The following is a 13400-nucleotide window of genomic DNA, read 5'->3' as shown; positions in this document are numbered from 1 at the left end:
CTCATATGCCTCTGTATACTTGGGTTTGGGGAAATAAAAATATATATGGTTATATCTACAACAACCCACTATTTCCAGTTCATTTGTAATGATTTGCATGTCAATTAAGGGTGATATTTTGAAGGTTAAATGGTGACTTGGGTTGTTGGTTGAAGTTTGGTTGCATAAATTTGCTATTATGTGTTTGCTCAAAATAAAAATAAACCAACTACAACTACATCAGTGCTCCCTCAATGTGTTTGACAAAACCTCACACTAAAGTAGTTCATTAAAACTTAGGAATTTAGGTGGCCAATTTGTGGTACATCTTAGATGGAATATTACAAATAGGTTGCTCTATAGGCTTGGAAAACGTTGTGTTCCTAAAGATTATTGACTGTAGCTTATCGTTGAGGATTACACCTTGGTTGCAGGGAATTTTGTTGTCGGGAAGACAATTGCCAACTTAGAGGGGTATGCATACTGATCTAGAATGCAAGAAGATGTAGCAAGGTATATTAGAGGCTATATACTTTGTTGTACTTGCAAGCCTAGTAATAGGAAGCAAGGTCTATACCAACCCTTATTTGTACCCACTTAACCTTAGGAAATCATGTCCATGGATTTTGTGAGAGGTTTACCACCAACCAGTAAGGGACATCACTACTTGTTTGTGGTAGTTGACAAGTTTAGCAAGATTTGCAATCTCATGCCTTGAAAAAATACCATCAAAAGATAAGAAGCAAGAACTTGTTCTTTAAATAGGTCTAGGTGCACTTTGGGATACCAAGGAGCATCATTTCAGATAGGGACACCATATTAATAAAGTGCATTTTGGACTCCATTGTGGGAGAAGATGGACACAAAGTTGAAGAGGTCAACAACATTCCATTCTAGACATGCTGGCAAACAAAAGTAGTTAACAAGGCTTTGGTGCAACATTCGAACTCTTGGGTTGAAAACTTGACCTATATACAACACTATTATAATAGAGTAGTTCACACTTTTGTTAGTAAATCCCCTTTTGAAACTTTCTTTGGATATTCTCCAACTTCACCTTTGGATGTTGTATATGGACAATAATAAGGAGGAGCAAGGGAGTACCTCATAGGAGATGCATTAAGAGAATAAAAAATTGTTGAGATGATTAGGCAGATCCATTTGTAAGTACAGGAGATGTTGAAGAAGTCAGGAAAAATATGAGGTCAAGCATGATCAACACAAGACAAAGAAGTCTTAGAGTGGGAGATGAGTATGGTTACAATTGAACAAGGAAAGACTACAAGGTCCTGGTAAAGAAGATCAAGGCTCTATGGTATGACCCTTTCGAGATATGGGAAAGGGTGGGAGATAATGCCTATAAACTCAGTCTACCCCAATACATGCATATTTACTCAATCGTGAATGTGGAGAATCTCAAACTTTATGGGCCTTCCATATTGGAGTAGGAAGATAGGCATGTCTTACCTTCCATGGAGAACTTAGCACTAGATGCTTAGGTAGAGTGGTAAAGGACATCGTTTTCTAGAAGAGGTCTAGAAATACAAGACAGGGGCAACATGGTCAAAGAAAATTGGTACTCTAGGGAAGGTAGAGGAAAAATTCCCTCACCTCATTCAATAAACTGTTGGGAGACCAAAAGCCTCCCAAAATGGGGAGGTATGATCTGAATTGGATCATTATATTATTTTTCATCAATCTTGATGCTTTAAAAGTGGGAAAATTAGAGGAATTAGTTTGTAGGATCATTTTTACTGGTAGGTCCTAGTTTTGGAGAATTGGGTTTGAAACTTTTCAAAGCCTTTTTAAGGCATTAAGTGATGTTTCTTGGGGGTCAAAACTTACACGCTTAATTGTTGAACCCATAAATGTTGTTCTACACTAATAGACCTTTCCAACAGTGGAAGAATCATGTCAGTCAACATTCATATGCACAAATTATGCCTTTCACAAGTTTACATACTGCGTTGACCACCATGGTATGAGTGGATGCCACATTAGCCCCCATCACCCATGCATATGGGGCTAGCCATGTTTGGACTTCCAAGAAGATTCTAGAAGGTTCAAACTTGTAACTCTAGTTTACGGTTGAGGGAGTCAAACCTTACCCCTAGTTGGCTATTAGGTTATGTTACTATTGGGCTATTATGAGGAGTAGGGGTTCCATTGTATGCTATTGTATTTTGTTTCATAGTTGAGCAAAGCAATTGGGAGTGGGAAGTTAAAGAGCAATACAAATGTCTCTTTCTTTGTACTTGCACATTTTCCATCCTAGAGAAAAGAGATCAAAGCAACCCCACCTTCTAGTTGGGTTTTCTTTCACAAGGGTTTCCCAGGGAAATTATTTGTGTCTACTATGGATGTTGTGTGCATTTCTTTCTATTTTCTCTTTCTTTCATTTTAGTGGATTTAATTAATTAAGCAAGAAATCAGTGAACTAAAGGATGTGGAATGTAAGGAAAAATTAGCAATAAAGAGTTAAATAATTTTATCATATTTGTTTTGACAAATTGTTCCATTGGAATATCCACGATAACTTATAGATCATGAGCCAAGATGGGTAAAGCAGGGAAAACAAGAGGCACAAATCCAACGTCCAAAACATAGATAGATAAAAGCACCAACCCAAACTGCCAAACACCACTAGTAGGAAGTCCAAACACCCAACACTAACAACTTGAGGTCACCAAAACACAGAGTTCCAAAACAATAGATGCCAAGGTTGGAAGCCCCAATAGAGCAGAATAGATCAATCAACAAAGAATATTCAATCCATCATGCCAAATGTTCGAATTACTAAAGTTGGGATTAGGAATGTACTTGGGGGTCCTATGTTTAAAGATGTTCTTGTAGGGTCCTAACCCCCTGCTTTCTCCAAGATGTGTAGACTTGCAAATCAATCACAAAAGCATAGATAGAATATATAATTCAAAGGGCATGCATAAGAATATGTTAGATCATCATAAATAGCAATTTAAACTGTCATCCATAAGATGACAACATATATGGGGAACAAGACATGAGTTTCTTTATTGATGAATAACAATAAGTACATGATAGATACAGCCTAATCCAGGCCAAAGGCACTGACGAAGCCTTCCTCTGGATTTGTCCAGCCTGAGCCATGAAGACAACCTCTCTAATAGATGCAATGAGATGCTAGATAAGGGGACTGAGCATCTCTGCAAAGGAAACTAGGGTTTCCTAGAGACTGGGAGTGTAGGAGGCACGGGAAAAGCATACTTGATCTGGGGGAAATCAAGTATAATGTCAATACCTCTCTTCTTCTATGCATTCGGCCTACCCAAGGGGTGTATATATACCACCTCAAATTAGTTTTTTCAGTTAGGCCATGGGTTCTTGTAGGTGGGCTCTCGGTAAAACCTGTAAACCTTGCTTGAAAAATAGCTTTTTATTTATTTTTTTCAAATTTAAAAATGTGCATGCGGGTATAGTGTTTTAGGACCCATTTATGTACATGTTTTTGTATGGGCAGAGCCACGTATGGATTTTGAAATATACCTTTTTAAGATAAACTCAAGTCTGCAAGGGTAAAGGAACTGCCCAAGGTCATATAAGAGCATCTGGTCTACAAGAGTGGTGAATGATGCTATAACAATACATAGACCCGAAAAGGAGCAAAAACCTTATTTGGAAGAAAACTATCCTGAAGTAGGTCCACTACTCAACAATGTCACTGAAACCAACTATGCAATGTGCCATTTTCCCACCTGAGCTTTAACAAGACGCACAAGATGGTTCAAAATGCCATTCAAGAATTAAGACTTGCATGTGTGAAACTTGGGGGTGGGCGAGTTCTTTCATATCATGTTCTTTCGCATAATATTGTATGGCAGTGGAGGTGCCCTGACATTTATTATAATGTGTCTCCATAACCTATAACATACAAATGATTAAGGTATGTAAAGCATGTCCCCATTTTTCCGAAGAACCCAACATTGAGCCTTTGCTTCTTTAGCTAGAGTATTAGCTTGTTGGTTGTATTCTATTAGAACTTGGAAGAAAGAGACCTTTTGAAATCTGCGAACTTCCTTTTGGATCCATGCTAGTAGGGATGCTAACTTGCTGTCAACAGGAGTCTTCTTTGAGGTCATTAAGTTAATAATTATACTTGAGTCACCAATGACAATTAGTGTCTTTGCTTTGAGTGCATTTACTAAGAAACACTAAAGGAGGTCATACGCCTTGACGTGATTATTTGTGGAGTTCTTAGACCCCCAAGCCTAAGTCGTTTTTAGTTCCTGTGGATCAAGAGTAATTTCCCCTGCACCTGCCACCCCTTTTGTTTAACTGGGAGTTGACAGGCACATGGATACAGTTTTGTTTTTGGAAGTATGTTGTTAGGGATGTCAATTGTTCAACCCTCTCGTTTGAGTGTTAAAGTTGCCTGTTGGCACAAATAACCTCCTGATATGTATTCATAACATGCTGATGAATACCTTTTGTCCAAACACGTGGATACAATGGCTTTTCAGTATTGTCAGTTACCAATGTCCATACAAATATTAGCTACTAAGAGGGTCTTTTACTTCATTCCTTATTACTTGAGAGGCGAGACTGTATCGAGTAAACTGGGCTAAATTCACCATTATCGGGTCCTTTTAAAAGAGATCAAGCACCCTACACTGTTGATGCCCTCTAACACGCACCTAGTTGACCTTTGCCCTGTTGTTGATTCTTGAATAAATTTTACCAAAATATTAACGTTTTGCGAAGGTTTTTTAAACTATTGCAAATATTTTATTATAATATAAATTCTGAGTAAATCCATCCAAATTTGGCTTTTCACATTATGCCTAATCGTGCAATGGCTTCTTGCTAGAGAAATAAAGCTCTGATGACCTTTAATCATAAAGAGGTACTTTTTCTCAGTAGTTTGATAATTGGACAAACGCATGCTCTTTCAGGCACAGTAGAGTATATGCACATGTAATGTATTGTAGTCATTTATTTCATTGTATATATATCCTACGTTTTGGATATTGATGCTGATGGACGCAAGTTTTATATCATTTTAGTTCAATAATGTGAATGATGAATGGGAAGCATTTGCAACAATAGGAACAATTTATTTTTATTTTTTTGAATGTGGGAATGACATGATATGGAACGATTTGGGCCAATGTTGGCAGGTTCTCTTGACGCCATATGAGCCAAACAAATTTGATGAGTCTATTCTTTGGACCACGAGTGGTGACATGGGGCAAGGGTTCAGAACAATACGACTGGTTAACAATATTCACTTGAATTTGGATGCTTTTCATGGAGATAAGAAATCAGGAGGAATCAAAGATGGTAACCCTGTAGTCCTTTGGTCGTGGAAGAAAGGAGATAATCAGCTCTGGAAGATAGTACCTTTCTGTAAATATTAAAATTAGTAAGATCTCTAACGTACTTAATCTGTTTTTTATGTCTAGTTTTAATGAACTAATTTGAAACCCTCATGGTGGTATGCAGGATTGTTTGACACAACTGCTCTAATGATCTTGTAGCTGCGCAATACCAAGCTTATTTCCATTAACTATTGCTTAATAGAATTTAGCCAACTATCCTGGAGGACTTTGCTTTAGGTGTGAATTTGAGCTATTAATATCATATGGAGTTTGAAGCACAAATATTTCATATGAAGTAGCCCTAGAAAGAAGGCAACTGAAGTTTTTGATTGGTTTTAAGCAGACTAGTGAAAGAACTCCATCTTTGCCTCTGAGCAAAGAATATGCTTTGAAATATCAGTTATGATGTGGCAGATAGCTTTATGCTCTGTTTTCTATGCTTTAAAATATAGCCTTACTCTCTGGATTCTATGCTTTAAAACATCAGTACTTTATGCTCCAGTTTCGATGCCTTAAAACATCAGCGCCTTTATGCTCTCGCTTCAATTCGTTAAAACATAAGTAGCTTTATACTCCGGTTTATATGCTTCAAAACATCAGTTATTGCGTGGCAAATAGCGAAGTGAGATAAAAGTTTTCACATGGAGTTTGAAACCCAAATAGTGGCATATTTTGTGCATGTTTTCTTGCTATTTTCGTGCTTAACCCTTTTGCTTCTCAGTAAACTTGATAAAGATGACATCGTTCAATTATTGCAACCGATGGTATGTGTTTTGGGATACCATTGGAATACCTGACAGCTATGTGAATTTCTTTCCACTTACCCTATCTTTATGTGAGTAGCCAGAAAATAAACCATCCAAAATTCTAAGTGGTTCTGAGCAAACAATATGCTTTGAAACATCAGTTATGGTGTGGCAGATAGCTTCATGATTGGGTTTCTATTGATTTTATGCATTAAAACATCAATTATGGCGTGGAACATAGAAAAGTGAGATTAAATGCCATACGGAGTTTGAGGCCCAAATACTGTCATTTGTCCTGGTTTCTATGCGTTGAAACATCAGTTATTATGTGGCAAATCTCAAATCGAGATAAAAATGCTACATCGAATTTCAAGCCTAAATATTATCCTATGCTGTGCATGTTTTTATTGTTACTCTCCCGTTCAACTCTCTTGCGTCCCAATAAACTTGTTTATATATGTGGGATTATTTAGTTATTGCAACTTGTGGGATTATTCAGTTGTTGCAATTGTGGTTTTGCTAATCCTCCTTGGAAGGGGGATGAAGAGAATTCAAGAGAAATTCACTAGAACAAATCCTAGATCCCAACCTAATTGATAAGAATAATGGAATGAATTCAAGGTAAGTTATGAGCAAACTCAATTGATAGGTACAATGGAAAGAATTAGAGCGAAGATATGAGCACAAGAACAAAGGCAAGTCAGGCAAGTCCTTGGTGTGAGGGAGTTGACGAAGGTCATGGTTTTAGGGAGTTTAGGGGCTTGAGTGTAAGGTGAGTGGAATCCTAGCATAAATTTGATAAGAGATTTTAGTAGCCATTAAAGTACTAAAGTGAAACAAATTTTGTGAACTTAAACTAAGTCTAAAAGATTGTTATTCATATGGTAAGTAAATCCACAAAGGTGTTCTAGGAATAATAAATAACCTTTGTGAAAAAGTACAATGGCTCTACGACACATTTGTGGATTAAATTGAGGGATCTATTTGTGGGGTTTTTAGTGAACTCAAGGTGTTTAATTCCTTGGCTCACAAGAGATGAATGAGGTTGCCATCATACACTAGATAAATGACAATCTAGGGGTGGAATGAAAAATAGGGAGATCCACTTTTGTTCATTTCATTAATTGTGAGTGCACACATTAGATATGAGGATGTTGAAAATCTTGAAAGACATAATGTTATATTTAAAGTACATTGATATAAGATGGTGTATATAGTAAGGCATACAATATTTATTGCTTTATTATAGGGTACATATTGTTGGCTTTGCTTAAGCATTAAACATTAAACTAAGAAATGCATTTGTATACTTAGGCCTAGCCAAGGGGCTAACTAATAGGGGGCTAACAACACATAGGGCACATATTGAGTATTGAGTCTATGTAAAACATGCAATTTCTTTCCAATATTCTTTTTTGAATTATTGGATGAAATAAATATAATAGAACTTCATAGCTATTAATATTCTTTCTTGAATTATTGGATAAAATAAAATAATAGATCCTCAAAGGTATTAATATTGATTCATGAACGATCATATTCTTTTAAATATTTATATTTTACCTCTTGCATACCACCCATAAAACCCAAATTTAGATATTCACCCATGGACATATGAGTACTAAAATAATAACCCCTCTTGAGTCCCATTGAATAATTTCTCTTGATTTTTTCTTGCAAACATGTTTTTGGTTAGGGTTGTTCAATGCCATTAGCCTTTGCCATACTAAAGTGGAACTATGTAATTTCCTAACTAAATTGGTGTTTAGGATATGTGAAGCATAATTGTATGTTATTAGTTTTAGGTGTTAAGTATGCAGGAAGTTCAATTTATATTTTTGATTTTAATTACTATTATCAACATAGTAAATGTAAGTAAAAATATTTATCAATTTAACTCAATGTAAGAGTACAAATGTTATGTGAGCATAGAAGAGAAAATTGGGTTTGTAATATATTAATAGGAAATAAAATTTAAGAAAATTGAGAAGTTGACTCCATATCCATCAGTCAAAGGAGATTATGACAGGCATAGAATAGTATCAAGTGATAATAAAGAATTGGATTTGTTGTATTTGTAGGTAGGATAAATGTAAGAAATTATAGGAGTCTTTGTATTTGAGAGAATGTTCATTTGACCATTACATGTTTATAGGATATTGTTGACTCTCAAATAAGAGGATGACCAATTGGACTCAAAACACAAATTGTGGAGAGCGTGTAGATGTCCCTCATCATCTATCAAATCAATAATGCTTTATTTTTTGTTCACATTCTCTTGGAAATAATTTGCATGCATATATAGTTTTTAGTTTAATTTTTTCATGACAAGTTGCACATACACGATCTTCTTAGATGTTCTTTGCATGGGATAGATTGAATTTTTGTCGAGATTGATCGTTCGAATTAGTTGAGATCCTATATACAATTATATCCCAAAAATTAAGGTAACAAATTTAATGTGTTGTATCATGTGTATCTATAAATAGTAATGCTATTCTTAGATACACTCAACGTTTCCCTTATTTTCTATTGACATTCAAACACGATCTTATAAGGTAAAAAATAGTTATATTTAAATAGTAATGTTTTTGTTATTAGATACATTTTTCATTTTCCATCTTTTCTCTTGATATTTGAATGCTGCTTCGTTGATGATTATGATTTGTCTTTCCATAATTTTTTTGTACTTTTGATTAATTTTTCCATGCCTTTTTAAGGTTCAATTAAGGTGTCTTACATTTTCTATTCCATTTGGCTCAACAATGCTTTTAAGTTTTTAAGGGCATGGTGTACTTGTTATTTGAGCTAATCACAAAAATGAAAACATTATGTGTTAGTATTTAGTTCTTTACTTTGCTCATGCTCAATGTAGACATATCTCCTCCCCATCTCCTTTGTCAATCATCCTTTGATAGAAATATTTTCCTCTTGCAAAGGTACAAATAAATTAATGATTATGTTGTGTTGCTCAATTTCTTCCATGGTTAGCCTTCTTGTTCTTCTCATTGGTTTTGTTTCTCAAGGGTCACTCCCTATTGACCTCTATTTTATCCTTGTAAAAATATTCACATCTATCTTCGTTTTTTGCTCCTTGTTAAATTTTATGGTATGTTCTATGCTTGCAAAAATTACTTCAATATCTTATTAGCCCAATAACAATTCCACTTCAGATTCAATAATAAACTTCAACAATCACTTTATCATTTACTTATTGATAATGATTGTAGATAGAACATCATCAACAATGCACAAGAAGACAAGCCAAGACAATGAAAACCAAGATTTAGGCTAATGCCTGAGCAAAACCCCACGAGGGGTAAAACCCAATCGATCCTTCTTATTGATTAATATCAAATGTTCAACAGAGAGAGAAATTCCAATTTTGTACAATGTTCAATGTGAAAGTCAAAACTTTGACTATTCAAAGATTCAAAGATGACCAACTAGAATCAATGCCAAAACAAGAAGACCAATCTGATCCAAATCTGTCTCTGTCAAATATGCAATTTTGAACTTTGTCAACAACAATCAACTTGCCCTAACTAGAGAAGTCAACGGTGGTCAAAATCTAATCAAACATTCTCCAAACTTTCAGTCAAGCATCCCAGTTAATGCAACCTTAAGAGCAGATCAAAATGATGCTAAAGAAATCCAGAAGTCAGCGGTCAAAGGAGAGAGTAAACACGAGAAAAATATGCGGTCAACCTAAGGTTAGACCCTGTGGTCACCGCAGGTCAAATCTCACCAAAAACCTCAGTTCTTGTGCTAGAATGTGCGGTCTGTCCAAACAGAATTATCACCACAAAAAGCATAGCAAAACAGTGCCAAAATCACTTTTGTCAATGCTGGTCAAAGTCAACTGTAGGAGTCAATGCAGAGAACAGAAGATGCCCAGAAGTGTCTCTCGCATGTGTGGAGAAGAAGCTTCCTCAGATGCTATGTTAACCAATCAGAGGGGAGAAATGTGTGTGGTGTTTTTATGCCAAAATGAGGTGAACTTGGCTTATATCTATAATGGTTGATGTGGGGTGAAGAGTCATGTCTATTCACCAATGGGGCTGACTTGTAGATGAAGGAAAAAGGCTAACATAAAGAAATGCCATTTGTAGAAGTACAAAAATTCTGATTTTCCATGCCAAGGAAGATGCCATTAAGGGTGAGCCAAATGTGTGAATGAGCCATCAAGAGGGGCTTCCAAGTAGGGGAATTAGCCCCTAGTTGCACTCTTTAACATATCTCCTCCCCATCTCCTTTGTCAATCATCCTTCGATAAAAATATTTCCCTCTTGTAAAGGTACAAATAAATTTATGATTATGTTGTGTTGCTCATTTGGTTAGCATTCTTGTTCTTCTCACTGCTTTTGTTCCTCAAGGTCCACTCCCTATTGACCTCTATTTTATCCTTGTAAAAATATTCACATCTACCTCCATCTTTTTCTTCTATGGGCTTTTAGTGGCCTTACATGTGGTAATTGTCCTTTTGTTTGTCCAATCCCCTTTGGCATTAAGATGTGGGGTGAAGAGTCATGTCTATTCACCAATGGGGCCGATTTGTAGATGAAGGATGAGGCCGACATAAAGAAATGCCATTTGTAGAAGTGCAAAAATTCTGATTTTCGATACTAAGGAAGATGCCATCAAGGGTGACCCAAATGTGCGAATGAGCCATCAAGGAGGGGAATTAGCCCCTAGTTGCACTCTTTAACATATCTCCTCCCCATCTCCTTTGTCAATCATCCTTCGATAAAAATATTTTCCTCTTGCAAAGGTACAAATAAATTTATGATTATGTTGTGTTGCTCACTTTCTTCCATGGTTAGCCTTCTTGTTCTTCTCACTACTTTTGTTCCTCAAGGTCCACTCCCTATTGATCTCTATTTTATCCTTGTAAAAATATTCACATCTACCTCCATCTTTTGCTTCTATGGATTTTTAGTGGCCTTACTTGTGGTAATTGTCCTTTTGTTTGTCCAATTCCCCGTTAGCATTAAGATTAAGTAGTTTGGTCCTTGGGGTGCTATCAATTCTCTAGTGGAATTTGCAATTGGGGTGGTGTAGTACTCACATGGCACTGGGTTGATTGCATTTGCTACCACTATAACCACTAGGTGAACTACACCTTCCCCTAATGTGGACACATGTTAATCAGAGGATGGAACCAAAGACCTCATATTTATTTTACATAACACCTTTATAAGGTTTTCCAAGTGAGATTAGGTATGAGCTTGAGCAAGGTTTGTATTCACTACTATTTCTCAGAGGCAGAATCATCATAGATGTTGTAAGGTGGTAGTTCCCTGTGCCATTGTTGGGACATATTTACATTTTTATATGAAGGGTGGTAACTCTAACATAACCTCAACATAAAATCTTATTGACAAAGAAAGATCTAATATAAATTATAACCCCAATAATTCCTTTCATTAGTACCAATGATAATAGATTATAATACTAATTTCTTCCTTGGAGTTCCGACAATCATAATTTACAAAATAAGGGCTTTGTACCTACACCTTCTTCCTCCTCTTTTTTGTCCCCACTACTAAGCATGGACACAATAACAATGTCCACAACAATGGGCTAGCAATGGGAACATGAAGTGTTCAAGTGATCATAGGAAGCTTAATCATGTCACTAATATATTTGGCACAATAAGCTTAATCATGTCACTAATAGATCTGGCACATTGCAAGAAAATCATTAGTGGAAATTTGGGGTCTAAAATATGCTACCTATAGAATTTATTAAAAATATAGACACTAAATGTTATTCTTCAATATAGGATTTAGGATGATGATGTCTACCCCATGGATGAAGAGTGTTGGGAGGGAAAAACATTTTTTACCTCCGTTTATTTTCAATTTATCTCTTTATAGTTTATTAAAAGTATGAAGTGCATGCATTTGTTGGATGCACTATTAAATTCATCCAACGAATATTTAGATATGATTCTTTCATAAACATGTCATGAAATAAAATGAAGTTACATGAAATACGTATCTTTTTGAGAAATACATTTTTGGTTTAGTATAATTTCAGAAAGAGAAATACATGTTTAATGTAAATCAATCTATATTAAGACATTTTTCCATGTAATTTTAGTTTATTTCATGATAGATTTATTAAAAATGTTAAGTTTGATTACTTATTAGATGGAATTTAATTTTTCATCCAGCAAGTACTCACACTTGATACTTCTAATAACTTTACAAGGACCAATTTTTCTTTCTCTTTCTTTTACTCTACAACTCCTAAAGTCTTATTTTATTATTTTTCTTAGGAGGTCCATTTTAGACGTTAGGCCATGAGTAACTCCATGAATACAAATTGTTTTGCATTAAGGGAGAATATGAATATATACAAGGGGAGCGAGACTATTGGCTTTCATCTCCGAATGTCTCTTTGTATTCCAACTTTTATTTTTACTATTTACAATATCTACATAAGTTTATCTAATCCCAAAGATTAGGTGTCAACATCACCCCCTTAATCTGAAGGTATGTTAGTGAGTCCAAGCATCATTGTGAATATTTCAAACTTTTCCCTTCCAAGCGCTTTGGTGAAGATGTTTACAATCTAATTATTTGTGGAACAATGCCATAGGTGGATTGTTTTGGCCTCAACATGATGTTGAATTAAATGATATTTTGTATTGATGTGCTTGGTTTGATCATGGAACTTTGGGTTCGTGGCCAACTTTATTGCATAAGTGTTGTTAATCAAAAGAGGATTTGAATGCACTTGTTTCTCTTGCAAATCTTCCAGAATTTTCCTGAGCCACACAATTTCCTTTGTTGCTTCAACTACTGGCATATTCTGCTTCAGTTGTGGAATTCATTGGAATTGATTGTTTGCGTGACCTCCAGGAGACAATTCGTGATCCAAGAATCATAACATAACCTGAAGTAGATACTTCGACTTCTTTATCTCCATTGAAATATGAATTAGAGTATCCAATCACGCTGAAGTCATCTACCTGTGTATACTTGAGTCCAAAGTCTTTAGTTCCCTTCAAGTACTTTAGAATTCTTTTTGCAGTAGACCAATGACCATCATATGGATTTTTCATAAACCTGGAGAGGATTCCAACAACAAATGAAATGTCTGGTCTGGTAGTAATCAGGTATTTGAGACTTCCTATGAGTTTTCTATACTTTGTTGCATCCTCAAATTCTTTTCCTTCAATGGATGTGAGCTTTAAGTTCCGTTCCACTGGAGTAATTAAAGTATTTCACTCAAGCATGCCAAAATTGTTCAACAAATCTCCAATGTTCTTCTTCTGAGAGAGAAATATAAACTTTCGATGTTGAGTTACTTC

The 13400-nt window shown here is 35.5% G+C and overlaps 1 protein-coding gene across 1 annotated transcript in view; it reads left to right on the top strand.

The window, feature by feature from the left end:
• The window catches only part of LOC149165614 (ricin B-like lectin R40G2), a 139001-nt gene extending 133182 nt beyond the window's left edge, over positions 1-5819 (top strand). The window contains exons 7-8 of the mRNA XM_089429878.1: positions 5133-5361; positions 5458-5819. Coding sequence (XP_089286004.1) covers positions 5133-5361; positions 5458-5459 — 231 coding nt within the window. The 3' untranslated portion in view covers positions 5460-5819. The remainder of the gene's footprint in view (positions 1-5132; positions 5362-5457) is intronic.
• The last annotated feature ends 7581 nt before the right edge of the window (positions 5820-13400 follow it).

This window comes from Pinus tabuliformis, chromosome 5_1, assembly GCF_031772625.1.
Source record: "Pinus tabuliformis cultivar Carrire ecotype Pingquan chromosome 5_1, CPIR1, whole genome shotgun sequence".
NCBI classification, from domain to species: Eukaryota; Viridiplantae; Streptophyta; class Pinopsida; order Pinales; family Pinaceae; genus Pinus; species Pinus tabuliformis.
This window is presented reverse-complemented; position numbering and strand designations above follow the sequence as displayed.